Source organism: Antechinus flavipes, chromosome 5 (assembly GCF_016432865.1).
Source record: "Antechinus flavipes isolate AdamAnt ecotype Samford, QLD, Australia chromosome 5, AdamAnt_v2, whole genome shotgun sequence".
NCBI lineage: Eukaryota > Metazoa > Chordata > Mammalia > Dasyuromorphia > Dasyuridae > Antechinus > Antechinus flavipes.
The window spans coordinates 201,314,817-201,332,333 of record NC_067402.1 but is presented as its reverse complement, the minus strand read 5'-3'; the positions used below and the strand labels follow the sequence as shown (position 1 = coordinate 201,332,333).

The 17,517-nt window shown below is 32.5% G+C and overlaps 1 protein-coding gene across 4 annotated transcripts in view; it reads right to left on the bottom strand.

The window, feature by feature from the left end:
* Positions 1 to 233: 233 nt before the first annotated feature.
* Positions 234 to 17,517, bottom strand: part of SLC38A4 (solute carrier family 38 member 4) — a 119,850-nt gene continuing 102,566 nt past the window's right edge. For all 4 annotated transcript variants that reach the window (XM_051962854.1, XM_051962856.1, XM_051962855.1 and 1 more), the window contains 5 exons: positions 16,031 to 16,131; positions 10,004 to 10,128; positions 7,607 to 7,751; positions 6,149 to 6,246; positions 234 to 3,260 (listed from right to left, as the gene is read on the bottom strand). In XM_051962854.1, the coding sequence (XP_051818814.1) occupies positions 3,159 to 3,260; positions 6,149 to 6,246; positions 7,607 to 7,751; positions 10,004 to 10,128; positions 16,031 to 16,131 (571 nt within the window). In that variant the 3' untranslated portion in view covers positions 234 to 3,158. The remainder of the gene's footprint in view (positions 3,261 to 6,148; positions 6,247 to 7,606; positions 7,752 to 10,003; positions 10,129 to 16,030; positions 16,132 to 17,517) is intronic.

Here is a 17,517-nt window from a genome sequence, read left to right as displayed (position 1 = left end):
AAGAATTTTAAATCCTCAGCAGAAGCATTTCTATTTGATGCTGGTTATAATGGAGAGGCACTGGCAATTATTTAGTGACAAAATGAAATCTGAAGTTTAGAAAAATCTTTGCAGGTATTCTAAGTAAATCATCCATCATATCAAAGTTGTTTTTTTTTTATCCCCTTTATCTTATTAGCTAATTCTTTTTATGCTATGCCCTTTATAAGAAAATAAAATAAATAATATCAACATTCATTAGTAACCAGATTATTTATTACTTCTCTGTCAACATGGGTGACTATTTGCTATTCGGATCTGAATATCAACATTTTAAAAATTCTTAAAAGGATGGGCATACATACAAATGATAGTAGTTGATGATAAACTTTAGCTGTTTGAATTTTGAGATTATTGCCCCTTAAATCAAGCTTTCCATTTGCTTTCTGACTTGGACCCATGGTTGTAGGTCTCATTTGATTTTGTTGCCTTTCCTAACACAATTTGTAAAATTGCATTTTCTCTGTCCCTTTTATTTAATACCTCCTTCTACTGAGGACCATGAGATAGAGATTTGTTAGGTCAAATTGCTATACATTTAGTGATGACATTATTGATCTCCAGTGACCACTGCAATTCTTGGGACCCCAAAGAATCTCCTCACCCTTGATTTTTAACCTCAAAACTTAAGCTACACAGTGTGACGCATAGACAACAACATTCAGACTAAGAACATATGCAGAAAAAAAGTTGTTTATATTTCAATCATCTAAATGAGAAAATCATCTTTGTTCCTCTAACACATCAAATAAAAATGATATTAATTTGAAAAGCTCATGTGTTCATATATACTTTCTGCAATAATAATAATAATCTTTTCAAATAAAATAGAAAATAAAATTTCATCTGCTCTATAAATAGGGTTAAATTACCTACTTTATCATAGTAAACGTATGTCTTTCTTGCAACATGTGAACTCTCTGTAGAGATCCTAGGAGAGAAATCCTGTAGCTTACTTTTTGTAAAATGATTTCTGAAAAGTGTCTCAATATAAAATGCTAACTTTTTCAAATTAATCACATCAAATGTAAACCAGAATATTGCTTTGTGATCAGATTCTACTTTTGCCCAGATTTTTAAAAGTTATTCTTTACCAAATTTCTCTTTTAATCTGTTTTAATTTACTTAAAGTTCAGATAAAAACTCAAATTGAACAGAGTTCAGATTAAACACTAGGATGATGTTTTTCTGTTTTTCAAACTATTTTGGATAAAACTTAAAATGCATATAATAGGACATGTACTTTGAAGATGCCATTCACTGAATTTATTTCTATAAATAGGAACCTTAAAGTTATCGTAGCTAATAGAAACATTCCATTTTCACAGCAAAGTTCATTCATTCACAGTATTATACTATTAAAAATAGTACATAATATAACTAAAAATAACTATTTTCAAAGAAACTTTTTAGTTTAAAATAATTTATAAGATTCCATTATCTTTTCAGCTAGAGAATGGTACTTTAACTTTTTTGCTTTATTAAAATTTATCATAAAATATAAAATATGTACTTGTTTTTCATTTGAAAAGTTTAAAAAAAAGTGAAACTCCAAAATATAGGGTAGTGAATTTTTAATACAAAGACCATTATATTTTTCCCATGAAGAATTGTAAAGAATAGAGGATATAGTGTCATATGTTAAAAAATAGCACCTTCCTTAGAATTGGGAGACCTGGGTTCAAATTCTAATTTTGCCAATTACTAGCTGAGAAATTATTCTAACTCAACTCTCCTGAATCACAGTTTTCTCATCTGTTAAACTGGCTGGACTAAATTATGTATGCATCCATAGTTTCACATTCAATGATGGAGACATCTCCATTATTTTCACAGCAAAGCTTTCAATTTTTAAGATTAATGAATCTATAAGCATCTGTCTAAACTAAAATTTATTTAGATATCCAAAGAAGGGGATGAAGTTTAAAACTGATAATTATTTTGAGAAAAGGAACTTTCCACATAGATGATTACTGTAAATATTTAAGAATATTTTACTAAATTATAACTTAGGTCTTAAAATGCAAAGCTCTCCCAATAAACAGAAACATAAAAAGTAACTTTGTTTATCTCACTAATATATTTTTCCCAGAGTATGAAAAAAATAAAAGCTATGTAAAAAATAAAAAATAAAGTGCCATATATTAACATTAAAGTAATTACAGAAAAGGATAATATACATGAACAAAAACCAAATGACAGTTTCTTGCACTCAATGTTTTTTAAATAAAAATTCATCATACAATACTGGCTTCCATATACTCCCACATATCTGTGATTACTTAAAACCTAATGAGTTAGAATGGAAGACAAGAAGGATAGCACTTGTTCAGTGACATAATTAACATATATTATAAGGGGCCTAGGACAAATAACAATAATAATAAAGTAGCTACTTCCAGATTATACAGTTTTTGTGATAAAATGACTTCCTGTAGATTTGTAGTTTTTAAAGACCCTCTCAGAATTTAATCAGGTCTCCTAACAATTATAATAAATCCTTTGCCTGAAGATTATTTTTCTGTTTGATAAATTTCTCTTTGACAAAATTGATTCAATGCCACTGACAGGCTGGACAAAAGGTGTCATGATGATTCATTTATTCTACAAATATTGAAGGAGCTCCAAGTTTTGAACTCTAGTGACTGATCCTTCTTGTTTAACAGGGTAGTTTATGAATTGTGCCAATGTAGCCATGTTATTAAAAAAAAAAAAAAACAGTTCCATTAAATTTTATGGGAGTGAAGAGCCAGCAGATTGGAGAGGAGGTGGAGCAGGAGGGTATTTTGGGGTGAGGATTGCTATCAAAATCTGGATGAGAAAAAATTTGTCTTGAAGAAAACTTATTCTGCATATACAGCAGTAAAAATGTTTTTGCCATCTGAAATTTCTTGATTAAAACCACAGTAGAGCTCTTCTCCCTAGGTTTTAAATACATAAACAACTTGTTGGTTTAAAAACATGATGGTTTAATATTCCACAGATATAGTGATATTAATGGAAATTACTTGAATTCTTCCTGTGATTTTCACTAAAAAACATTCTAATATAGATGTCAAAAATAGTCTGTTAGGGCAGAACATAGTCATTTCCAGAAGGGAAAATAGATTTTGCTTGGATTAATGATGCTTGGAAGTTGGAGGGTTGTAAATCCAGTCAATTATAATGAGTCCCATGCTTCCAATCATAAAGATGATGCCAACAACAAGGAAAATGGCAGCCTAGAATTGATAAAAGGAAGAAATATCATTAGAAAATATGGAAAGAATTTAAGAATTACTCACTTAGCATAGTTTTGGCTTTATGACTAGATAAAGTAAGGTATATTGATTGGTATATTGGTTGTCCTTATTTCAATAAGCAAGTCTTTACCCATCTGCTCAGAGCATGTAGAAGTTTTATTAAAAACCTTAGTATTGAATCAGTCACACAGAATATTAAGCAGGCATAAAAGATCCTTTAGGATTAATAAGTAATTACATTTACACTGACAAAACCATATTTACAATTTAATACCTCTACTAAAGTTTTACTCTGGTGTTTCTTGTGGCAGGATGATGACCTTGATTATTCAAAGGCTCTGCTAGAGAAATCATATCTTTTGCAGAGCTTAAAAGTTGCAAAGCTTTTGAGTATATTTTTACTGGAGAATTTCTCATCTGTCTGGACATTGAAAGAACTAGGCTCATCACCAGGTTGCCTACAGGTTGCCTATAGCTATTCTTGAATACTATATACAAAGATATTGAGAGGTTGTGGTATGGGAAAAATAACCATAATGATAAACTTTCAGGTCCTTAAAGTGTTGACATTAATTTATTAGAGATTGCTTATACTGACTTCTGGCTCTGTTTAAAAATTCCATGTGAATCTTCTTACTAGGGAATTTATGTAAGTATCTGAATTAATCTAACCAGTCTTACATAATTTAATAAGTCCTATACAGTAATCAAGAACTTTTAATGAATCAGAAATATTTTGTTTTATATTTATATCCATGTATTCTTTCAAATGTGTGTGTAACATTATAGTGATTGATTTGTTCACCTAACCATCTTCTTCCAGGGGTTGCATTTGACAACCAATTGAAAAAGTTAATGTTTACAAAAGTAGGATATCCTTATAGTAAAATATTGTTAGTTTTTATTACATTTTCATGACAAAGTTTCTTCAATATTAACATATCCTTTAATCCAAAGACATTTCCAAAATTTAGTGGAAGTCAATGGGAAAATATTGTTCAACATATAAATATTCAGTTGCAAGCAATCTTTTCATGAATTGAGTGAATATGTTAAATGAATGCTCATCCTTTCATTCTGCCTAAGTATGTATGAATGTATTTGTACCTAGTCCTCAGTAAAGCCAGGTTTAACCAATCAAGGATATCCTTCCTCATTATTATCTTTCTTTGAAGGAGGAGTTGTGTATATTTGGGTGCATAAGTTTATGTGTGCATATTTGAGTGTAGGCATCTGTGTGTGTGTGTGTGTGTGTGTGTGTGTGTGTGTGTGTGTAATATAATCTGAAATGGACTTGATAGAGATACTGTAAGTTGCATTTTAATTACAGATATTTCATAATAAATAAAAAAGTTATAGTCTTTGAGAGACTGAAGTGTTAGAGGTCACCAAGAGACAAAGCAGCACTAATGACAAGAGATTAACTTTTTTCAATTTATTGATTATTTAACATATTAATATCAGTTGTAGAACCTTGACATAAATAATCATAATTTTGTATTTTTTTAGTTTATATTCAGATAAATTATACATTATATAACCATGCTTATTCAAATTAAGTGGCATGATGCAGTAAGTCCTAAAACTAGGTCTTTCACGCACTAGTTCTAAGATTTATACATGATTTGGACTTAGTCAATGTTTCCTTGTAAGTAAAATATGGGATTGGAATAGAAAATGTTTTAGATTCCTCCTAAAAATTAGGATTCACAGAGACTGTTATTTACCAAGGTCACACAAACAGTATAAAGTCAGAGCTGAAACTACAATCTACGTGCCCTGATTCACAAACAAACAAAAACAAAGAGACAAAAATGAATAATGATGTCATCTCTTCCTTAATTCCAAATGGCCAGTTGCATGAAAGCTGACTGCATGTAGCAGAGAAGAACAAGAATTTATGGTCCCATGTAAGGAGGGAATTTTTATATCAAGATGGTGTATTACCATCTTATATAGAACTGTCACAAGAAGGGTCAAGAAGGATTCAAGAAATATTAGAAAGACATATTCTATTATAGCATGAGTAGAAAAGCATGTTTCAAGGATTGACAGATATAGCTCAAGTTCAGAAACACTGTTCTCTCTTTCTCTCTGTCATAGTGTCTCTTTGTCTTCTTTCTCTCTCTTTTTCTCTGAAATATAGTCTGAAATGGACTTGATAAAAATACTGAGGTTGCATTTTAACTATAAATATTTCATAATAAATCAAAAAGTTGTAGCTTTTGAGAGACTAAGGTGCTAGAGGTCACCAAGAGATAAAGCAGCACTAGTAACTCTTATACCTGGTTGTACCTCCTCAAACTGGAAGGAATGTGTTTGGTAAAACTTGAAAGTGCTATATAAATGTGAGTAAGAAATAAAGTTTTCTAATGTTTGCCTAACTGAAAATAAAATCCTCTTTTTGACAAATGGAAACATGTTTTTCTGAACAAAATTTTTATCACTATTAAAAGATCTATTCCTATTTCTGGGTAATCAAAACAATTATTGTGATTCTTTGTGTTTCATCTACCAAAGATAACGCTCTCAATGCACAGGTATACATTATTAATAAGAAAGTCTCATTGCCTACATGACATACTGCCGAGTAAATCAGGCTTGTCAACTTTGTAAAGTTTTAAATTTGTAAAGTTCTAGACTCATCAGAATCTTGAAGTGTGTGTATGGGTGTGTGTGTACAAGTAAAGGAAATCACCTCACCCCAATTTGAGAGATTATAAACATATATGTCTGACACACTATGGTCTTCATGTGGCATTTTCCTCCTTGAACAATACGTACATTTTCTTTTTTACATAAGGAAGCAATTGAAGATGAACTTTTGTTTAAGGGGATTCACAATATGCTTCTGCAAGTTAACTTACCCCAATCTTCTGAGGTGATCTTAAAGGTTCTTTTTTAACTAGTCGAAGGTAAAAGGCAGCTGGGAGAATGAAAATTAGCATTGTAGCAGAAGATGCACCTGAAGAGAAATCAAGGTATTTAATGAAATTATTAATGATACACATGATAAGTAAACTACTCCACTTCCACATATGGAAGCCAAATACAGCTCTCAGCAATATGATATCATTAAGAACATCTTCATAGAGTTTACCACATAGGTTATCTATCCCTTTAAATACCAATGGATTCTTGACTAGTTATAGTTTAACTATCATTCTTTAAGGACTATGAAGAAATTGAGTTTAACTGGCATTTTGAAGAGTTGTAGATAAAAAGGGACTGACTGGAGTATGAAAGGGAATTAAAAACAAACTTTCTAAGAAAACTGTTTTAATTCTCATTTTGTGAAATATATATATTAAAACCCCAAAAGATTTCTGAGAAAACAGAAAAGTGGAACAGGAAATGTATTTCCATAACTGAGAAATCAGTAATTATGTTAATGGTTAAAGGTAACTTTGTTAAAAATAACTTTCTCATAAGTGATATTATAATTAACCATGGCTTTATTTTTTGTTTGTTACACTATTATTAAATTGTGTAGCCAGTAACATACCATTGATTCAATCCTAGGCGATTAGTGGGGGATGATTAAGTGAATGAGTGTGTGTGTGTGTGTGTGTGTGTGTGTGTGTGTGTGTGTAAACAAAGTTACAGAATCAGACACAGAAAAAAAGAGAGAAGAAAATGCTATGGGGAAAATTATTTTTTCAGTTCATTTAATAAATTATATTGTATAAAGTGAGGTGATGGCTACGAGCTAATTGATTATGGTAATTTATTAGGAAATATTAAAATTTGTTTCAGATTTCCTTAAAACTAGATTTTAAAAAGAATAAGGAAAATAAGCTAGCAGAATATAGAGAAATGAATATATTAATGTTAAATATAATACTACTAGGCCTAATGCTCTATTCACTGGGCCACTTACCTGAAACTGGTGTTTTATCATTTTGCAATATTACAAATAATGTATTTGTGTGCCTATCTTTTCATAACACCTCCAACAATGACAGTTGCTTTTTTAGGAGGAGAAAGAAGAGTCATTTTTACCAATGTGTAAATGGATGTGGCATAAAACTAATAGTAAGAGAAATGCAACAAATGAGCCATATCAATGTTAAATACTGTTAAATCCTAATGTATGCTTGGAAAATCCCATGATATACCATAGATTATTGATTATATATCTCTAGATAGCAATTGAAAAATGAGAGGGTTTGACTACATGAATTGAAGTTTCTCTGCATTTATTAATCTGTGACCCTGTGATCTGAAGTTTAATTTTGTTTAATTTAATTAATCTGGTTTGTTTAACCAGATTCTGTCTAGAGAAGGATGAGAATTCAATAATTAAAAACATTTTTGATACCTACCTATGAATCCAAAAATATATTTTATAGTTGGCACAAGAATTACGAGGACATTATTAAGTGCAATGAGAATTGCTGCAATCAGGAAGTGTCTTATCCAACTGAAGGGCCTTTTGGGGAATAACAGCGTGATCACTGATGTGCGAATCTGTAAAGGAACATGAGAAACAGTTTTTTCAAAGTCAAATAAAAGTAATAGATAAAAGTTGGGAAAATATATGAAACCAATGCTAGAAATTTATGAGAAGAGAATTAATAGCTTAGGAAAAAAGGCACAAAAATACTGTAGAAGAAAATAACTCCATAAAAATTAGAATTGACCAAATGGTAAAAGATGAGCAAAATCTCACTAAAGAAAATAACTCTTCAAAAAGAACTTGCTGAATGGGAAAAAAGATTAAGAAGTATGTGTCAGGCACTATGTTAACTACTAGAGATACAATGAAAGGCAAAAAAGGTACCTTCTCTGAAAGAAATCAGTATAATGAGGGAGAGAATATACTAAAAAATGTACATAAATCAGTGTAGAAGATAGGGCAATTGATTGGATCAGGATGGGGGAGAGGGCAGTGAGAGAAAATGAAGAGTTGAAGTGAAACTTATGGTTCCATTCTAGGAAGATGACTATCTTGGACAGTAGTAGCAAAGTTAATCAAAGAAAAGAATAGCTGGGGAGAGAGGAAGAGAAAGAGCAATAATGAATTCAGTTTTAGACACCTTGAGTTTAAGATGTGTGTGTGTGTGTGTGTGTGTGTGTGTGTGTGTGAGAGAGAGAGAGAGAGAGAGAGAGAGAGGAGAGAGAGAGAGAGAGAGAGAAGAGGGAGAGAGAGGGAAGGAGAGAGAGGAGAGAGAGAGAGAGAGAGAGAGAGGAGAGAGAGAGGGAGGGGGAAAGAGGGGGGAGAGAGAGGAAGGGAGAGAGAGAGAGAGGAAGAGAGAGAAGGAGAGAGAGAGGGAGGGGGAGAGAAGGGGGGGAGAGAGAGGGAGGGAGAGAGAGAGAGGAAGAGAGAGAAAGAAGAGAGAGAGAGAGAGAGAGAGAGACTGGATAGGAAACAAGTTTTAGGGTTAGCTCTAATATAGATCTGAAATCTATGGATCTGAGAAGTATCTTCTGAGAGATGATAATTGAATCTATGGAACATGATGAGATGACAAAGCCAGAATTAATTCTGGGTCCACTGTTAAATAGATCAGTTAGTATATGGAAGAAGAAGGACTAGAAGGAGGAAGAGGAAAAGAAGAGGGAATCAAAAAAATTTGCTGGCCTTCCTAAACTACTATTGAGCCAGATGAAGAGATCTGGAAAAAGTTTGATTGAATAAGAATTCAGGAGATGGCTTCTAGTTCTAATTCTGCCATTAATTGCTGTTTGATTTTGGGAATGTCAATTAACTTCTCTGGGCCTCCAAATGTGGAAAATAAGAATACTCAAAATTTATATTATCTACCTCATAGGATTGTTATAATAATCAAATGGAAATGTATATATGGAATACATGACCATAAAGCCTTGTATTGTACTTAAAAGTAACCATCATAATCATATAACATTTTCAGAGTACTAGTCATATGTTTGGCACTATACAGAATGTTCTGTGCATAATGATATTAATTATTGAATTTCTTGGTTTTCCTCTCCTTTAAGATAAATGAGGAAATTCAGATTTTTAAAAGGCATTAATTTTACAAGAATTCAATATGCTCTTCATTCATTTTATCTGTATTCTCCCTACCAGTTCTACTGGATGGTTTATAGAATCACCAACAACTCTGTCCTCCAAACTTGAGGATAATACAGTATCTGTTAAGGAAAGGGAGTCTATCAATTCCAAAGTGGGACAAAGCTCATTTGGGAGAGAATATTTATTAAGTGCTGTTAACTAAATGGTAACACGTTTAAGAAAATAATGAATTATTCTAACTCTTTTTCTGAAATTTGATTTTGATATCTAATTGCCTTCACAGGAAACTGATTTCTTAATAACTAAGGAGTAGCCCTGAAGGCAGTTTTTGTATGTAGCTGCCAAAAGGCAAAATGAAACACTTTCAGAATAAAAATGAAACTGTTAAGTTATTCTAAAATATATGGTCACAACTTTATTTTTCTGTCATTATTTGAATCCCTGGCTGTCATTTTATTAATTCAGTGGACAGCTATCCATAATTTATTTTCTGAAGTTGTGGTAAAAAAAAAATCTATTGTGATTGATTTTCCACATAAAATATACTCATTACAATTAATTAGTTTGCAAATAAGATTTTTATGGGCATTATGAAAATGCTAAATCCAAAAGTAAAATCATCCTTACTTAAGGTTTTCCTAAATTTACACCACTATTAAATTAATATCAAATCCAGTAAGCTTTCAAGTATGTTTCTTCTTCCAAAGCTCTTTTTACTTACTGGGAACAAGACAATAGGCACTGTGAGTGTGACTGCTACAAGAACTGCTAAACGAACCAGGAGAATTGGGGTGTCAAATGTATACACCTTTGTATAAGCATGGAGTAATTCATCTTCAACTTCTCCTACATAAAGAAAAAGAAAGTCAGTAGAGTCAAATTAAAATTAGTTATGTTAAATAGGATAGCATGTCAATGTGCATTAAAAAAATAGCATGTCCTAGATAATTGCTAGACCACAAGTAAAACCATCCTTATAGTGGTAGGATTGGGTATTAAAAGAGACACAGTGATCAAAGGGCATCTAGCCCCTCCCATTAGAGGCAGATTTCCTCATGATTTAATCTTTTCTAATGGTTAGAACATCATGCTGGGATCCAGAGCAGAGGGGAGCTTGACTGGGAAATGGAATGGGAATTATGATGACCCAGTAATAATTTCTCTAATATTAAAGTTAAAGCAAAGAACTGAGGGGAAAGTAAATAAATGTCAATTGGGGAATGGCTAAGCAAACTACAATATATGAATGTAATGAAATATTGCTATACCTTTAGATATGAAGAATATAGAGAAGCATGGGAAGACTGATAAGAACAAAGTATGCACAACAAAGAAAATAATATACACAACTACAATATGTAAATGAAAGGAACAACAACAAAATCCAAATGTTAAAATTTATTTCTATGTAATTACTAGTATTAAGTTTATCTCTAAAAAAGAAATAATGCACCACCTTCCCTTCTTTATGGAGATAAGAAAGATTATGGGCATAGAATATTGCATCCATTATTAAGACTTGATTGATGTGTGTGTTAGTTTTTCTGAACTGCTTTTCTTTTGTTCTCTTCTAAAATTCTTTGGTACAGAGATAGCTCTTTGTGTAGGGAAGGGGAAATATTTGGAAATGAAAGTGAGATAAAAACAAAAGATAATAAAACATTTTAAAGGAAAAATTGGTTTATTCTACATTTGAGTAAAAGAAGAGATTAGTTTTGAAACAAAAAGATTTATGTGTGACAGAATTGCATGCCTTATCTACCATAAAAAAAATAAAGGAAATGACACCAAAAGAAGAAAAACAATAGCAGAGGTACTTTATGTAATCATGATAAGGTTCACATCAACAATTAATTAATATCTACTACTTTCCTAAGAGAAAGTAAAACAAAAACAAGGAAAACTTTCTCTTGGTGCTGCCTCACTCCAACATTAAACCTGACATGAACAATTTGGTTTACCAAATCAGTGCAAATGATATTTAATACCAAATTCCAAAGCCCCTTCCACAAAGATGTATGAATACAATCATAATATTTTTAGGATTAATGGAATCTTGTACAATTAAAATGTAACTTAAAAAGGCTAAGAAAAGACTGGACTTTTTAATTGTCATTTGGGAAGGACTTATAAACATTTCTTGAGCAAGACTTTTTGATGATAAAGATGCTCAATAATGAGATAAAAGACAAATAAGGAGACTTCTGCTAATGTGATGGTTTATTAAGACCTCAGAGATCTACATGAATTGATGCAAAGTGAAATGAATAGAACCCAAAGAACACTATACACAGTAACAGCAATACAGTAAGATGATCAGCTGTGAATGACAGCTATTCTCAGCAACACAATGATCCAAGATAACTACTCTAAAGGATTTATGATGAAAAATGCTATCTGTCCCCAGAGAAAGAGCTGATGGAGTCTGAATATAGATTGAAGTTTTAAAAAAACTCAATAAACTCTAAACATTCATTAGAAGGAACAATGATAATGAAAGTCCAAAATGCCCAGGACTCCACAAGAAGATTGTCAACAACTTTGGAGACTAAATAGGGATCAACTAGGCAGAAGATGCTATAAGTATAGCATCTTTATAAGTAGCTCATATTCACAACAAAAGATAGAACCAGACTACCTCCTAGCACAAGACCCATGTAGCTCCTGTTCAAGTCATAACAAAAGAAATGACCAGACAGGCACTGAGGAAATAGAGGCTCTGGGCATCTCTACCAAGGCCAAAAGAGAAAGGGCAAGGCCAGACCAGTGCCCAAGAATTTAGAGCATAGCAAAATGCCTACGAAGCCCATATCTGAGTCACATTTGGAGACAGGAATAGACAAGTACCTGGAAGCACAAAATACAGATAATCAAAAACAGAGCCATAGCAGGAGACAGGACTAGGCCAGAAAGGAAGTAGACAGGTCCAAACAAGAAACCCATGAATATCCAATCTTCTCCCTGCCTGTAACCTCATAACTAGCATAAGGGAGAGCCAAACTAGAGCCCAGAACCTACTCCTAGGCAACACATGCTCACACCACAAGAGAAGAGCTTGGGAAGTACAATGGAAGAAAGCCTGCTACCAGCACAATTTACAAGATCTGATTTGTACTAATAATAGAAAAAGGGATAAAAGCCAACAATTGGTCTGAAACTATGCAAGAGGGAAATAGATTTTATTGAAACCAAGACAAACCAAGAGAAGAGTGATACAAATCTCAAGAACTCCTATAAAGGGATGACCTAGTCTTACCATAGCTGGTGGTTTGGTTGTCAAATGTTCAAAAGAAGAGCAAAATGACCCCGTTATGCAATGTGTCAGACTGACCAAACCAAGAAAAGTTCTTAAGGGTCTACTATAGACCCAGAATAATTCTTAAACGACTATTTGGAGTAGAAGTGTCTAAATTTGTGCATCTCACATTTTTTTAAAGCTATTGTAATTTTGATTTGCTCCTAGAGTACAGTGCCTTCTTGAATGAAAGTCACCATGCTGGGTGAGGTATGCCTTCCATGCTTCATAATCTATTCCAAAGTTCTTCAGAGAGACCTTTAGAGAGTCCTGTATTGCTTAACACTTGCCGCTTCTTATCTCCATGTGAGCACTTGCCTTGTGTGAGTTCTCCATAAAATATTCTTTTAGGCAAATATATGTTTGCCATTCAAACAAGATGCACAGCCTCATTAGAACTTTTTGCAGTAGAATTTGAATGTTTGGCAGTTCAGCTCAGTGATGAACTTCTCTAGGTGACCAAATTTTGCTATGATATTTCACAAATCTTCATGATTGATAGTATTAAACGCCTTGGTCAGATTCATGAATATTGTGTCCTTTTCCTTTATCACTAATTAGTGGCCCCACTAATGCTGAATAGTTGAGATGCATCATAGATCTTTGGACCATAAATAGCCTTTAGGGCATCATAAAAGCACTTTGGATTGTTACTATCAGCATAAAACTGAATTTCATCTGCCAAGAGTCCTGAATGTCTCTAAGCTTCATTTGCACTTTATTTTTGATCATGTTAAATGCTGCCTTCTTTGAAATGAATGAACTATCCTCATGGTAAGACCTCTGGAGTACTCATTTTTTGTTTAGCAGCTTCTGAATTTCCCCATCATTTCCTTCAAACCAGTCTCAGTGTTTGTGAGTATTCTGGCCTAAAGGAGTAAAAGTAGAGTTATACACCAAAACTCTGGAAACTGCCCATTGATTTTCCTTTCCACTGTTGCCAGATGTGAGTTGACTCAGGTTTCACTTCATGTTCATAATAAACAGTTCACCCACAGAGAAGTGCTATTGAACTACATCTTCTGGTAATTATCTTGCCTTGGAGCTGCTACTTTTGTTAAATACAAATGTTTAATTTTGAAGGAAAAGTATTTGATCAGTCTAGTGCTGTGCTAGACATCACCTTTGTCACTCATATTTTGTCTATCTTCTTACAATGACATAGTCTATCAAATGCTTTCTATGAGGGTGCATTACAAAGCTTTATTTTATTTCATTAATCAGAAGATAGCATCAGTGATGAAAAGGTCATGAGATGCACAAGTCTTCAAAAGATTATTATTGTGCCAATTTTGACTCTATTCCTCCCAAGAACTCTGTCATGTCTGAGAATTTGTGCTTTCTCTAATATTAAAGTCACTCAGAATTACAAGCTTGTCCTCTTCAGCACTTTGATGAGGAAGGTCTCCAGGTTTTCATAATTTTTTTCTTTGATCTCATCATCATTTGGGAGAATATTCACTGATGATAATGGTGTGATACTTTCCTACAAGTGATAATCCAAATGCCATGAACCTGTGGTCCACTCCTTTCAGTAAACATATAAATTTGTTAACTAGATTAGTTTTGATTGTGAAACCTATTCCAGCTTGACAGCACTCTCCATTATTATGACCACTACAGAAAAATGTGTATCTAACTTCAACTTCAGTAATCTGGCCTTCAACTTTGCTCCATTCAGGCTTGCAACTTGAATGCAAAAATTCAATGCAAAAAAATTGCAAAAAACAAAACTGAGTTATGAGCTCTTCATCTTTCATATTGTCCATAAATGTGCACATATTCCATGTACCAATGGTGAATGGTACATCTTTACAAAAGTTTTCCTATTCTTTTTGTTTGTATGTGTTTTTACTGCAGGATGAGGTTCCTACCTGCTGCAATAAGCAAGCCAGGTTTGGGTGAAATAGACAATTTTAGTAACTCCTTCCTCATTCCAAGAGCTAAGCAGTGTAGTTCTTCAAAAGGGCTGCATAGACATCCACTGCTGCTTCAGCTTAGTGAGATGACCCTATGCTGTGAGCTTCCTGTTATATAGTCTTATGACTACAGTTTCCAGTGTATCCCCATCTACTGTTTCATCATTTGCTTGTCTCCATAGGACTTTGGAGTAGGCAAAAAATGATAAAATGGGATAGGTGATGTCTTTTAACACGTGCATCAATTGTGTTTAAGGGAGGGATAGTTGTCAAAGTCAGTACTTATTAAAATTGGTAGATTCAGAACTAATTAATAAGAAAAATGTCTATTCATATTAATTTATGAAGAATATAAGAATCCTTATTTGCCTTAGAGCCTAGGACAGCAAAGTAATTAGTCATGAAATAGATCAAGGGATAGGGGTTAGAGTGGTTGGCTAGTCCAATTCAAATTGACATTCAAATAGTCCATAGATACTACAATGAAATTGAACTATTCTTGCCTCAAATATATGTTTCTGTTTACATTTAACATTAGCCAGTTCTATCATTTTCATGTGGATCACTAGCTCCTTAATAAACATTATCCATGAATGTATTTAATGAGATAGTTCTAGTGCATTTTAATCTCACAGAATGCCTACACATCTGTATTGCATTCAGGAACCATAAATCATAATCCTCTTCTTTATGATTTTTCAAAAGTGCCTCATAGAAGCTGAATGATGACTATAATCCAATTTGTATAAGCCATATAAGTAATTGTAATTTCAAGATTTTCATTGGTATTCTTGGATTGTCTTTGAATCTCCTGAAGTGAAGGAACTATGAGATATACCATTAGAAGTTAAATCTACATGAGACTCACCCTTTGACATAAAGAACTGATATAAAAAACATGCTATTTTAGGAAAGAGTAAGTTATTAAGCTAAAATAATGCTCCATTTAAATTTGCACTAAGACTATTTAAAAGCTTGGGCTTATTATGCAGTCTCTGATATTTACTTAGAAAACAAGCATATTGTATTCTATAGCAAAGTTTCTTAAACTGTCAGTCATGATCCTATATAAGTTCATGTAACTAAATGTGGGTGTCATGAAATTATGATTTATTATCAGTAAATATTTGACTTGCATGCCTATTTTATATCCCTCTGTACCTGGGATCATGTAAATATTTCTCAAGTAAAAAGGAGTCTTGACTGGAAAAAATTAAAGAAGCCCTGCTCTATATCATCAAAACTTGGACTGGGGTAAATCAGTAGCTGTAGAGAGAAAAACACATATTATCTTTTATAAAAGGAAATTATCTAATTTGAGAGTGAGAATTTTACAAAATGTTGTTGGGCTGATACATTCTCAGAGCCTGTTAGTTAGACTCTTTTAATACCATTTTCTAAAGTAGCATATTGAAACAGCATATTAAATGAATAAATGCCACAATAGGTTGTGTTTTTTATCCAAAATCACTACAACAATTCTAAATACTCAGGGTGCCAAATGAAGGTTTTTTAAAAAATAGTTTTGACTTACCATAGAAGCTAAGGTAACCAAACAGGGCAGCAAGCAGATACATTATCAACATTCCTGTAATGGAGATGTTTGACACAGTCTGCATTTTCTTTCGAGAACGACTGAAGAGAGAAAACAAAATTTTAATTTTACAAAGCTGTTGAGGAATTTGTGAAAGCAGTTGCTGTTTAACTTTATGTCTAGTTACTCAAGAATAGTTGATTTATAATGCTAATTTAAATTTGACTATAAAGAATTTGTTTCAAATACTATTCCTAGCCTATTTGTTTATACTTAATATTTTAATGAAAGTAAATAACAACATGATTGCTGAATCATAAATATAACAAAAATAACAAATTAGTTTCAAGCCTAAGAAAACTTAAGAATTTTATTTTGAAATGAACTTATTCACTATATCAAAGAAATTTTGCTATTGGAACCAGACAATTCACCAGTAAGATATCTAATTCCTTAGGGATAATTCATATATATATATATACACATAGAAAGAGAGATTTATGCAATATGTTATTATCATAATTAAGTTATCATGAAGGAAAATGGAGATTATCAATGACATTTTGTAAGAAGTCAAGAATCTGTGTAGAATGCAGCTTTTGAGAATGAGCATTATAATGCTCATTTCCAAGTATATACATCCATGTGTTAGTGACTATTCTATTTTTAAGAAGTAATTACTCTAGTCAGGATTTGATTTTTTTAATTGATACCTCGAACTGCTAATGAACAATTAGGTGGTACAATAGATAGAGTTCTGGGCTCGGAGTCAAAAAGACTCATCTTCCTGAATCAAAATCTGGCTTTAGACACTAATTGTGTGACACTATGCAAATCAAATTTCCTCAGATTGCTTATCTATAAAATCAGCTGGAGAAGGAAATGACAAACCACTCCAATATCTTTGCCAAGAAAATCCCAAATTGAATCATAAAGAGTTGGACATGATTGAAAAAAAAAAAAATGACTGAACAACAAAAGAACTAGTAACTAGTCAATATTTTTTTTTAATTTGGAGGAAAAACAGGGTAAAGGAATATGGTGCTTTTTAAAAGGAGAGTCACACTGAAGTGATATCAAGCCAAAAGAAATTGTGGTATTTTCCCAGAAAATCTTCAACAGAATATATAAATGCATCAACAACTGATGCAAAAAGGAAGTATATCTCTCTCACATGTTGACACCCTGGGGAAAAGCATCATTCATTTCTTATTCATTATAGATTTTGTGACATTTCAAATGTTTTCTAGCACATCAGCCCTAGTGCTTACTATTTGAGAAACAAGAAGACTCTAGTCTTCAATGAGGAAATTTGTAACCACGAACCAATTTGTAAAAATGGAGAGTCCTATCCGGCAACATCATTTGATAGAAAAATGATGTTCAAAAGAGAACAAGATGTTTGACTATTTCCAAAGGAGAAATGTTGAATTAAAAAGCTTATTACTGACCATCAGTAAGTTATTGTCTATCATTACACAAATGCT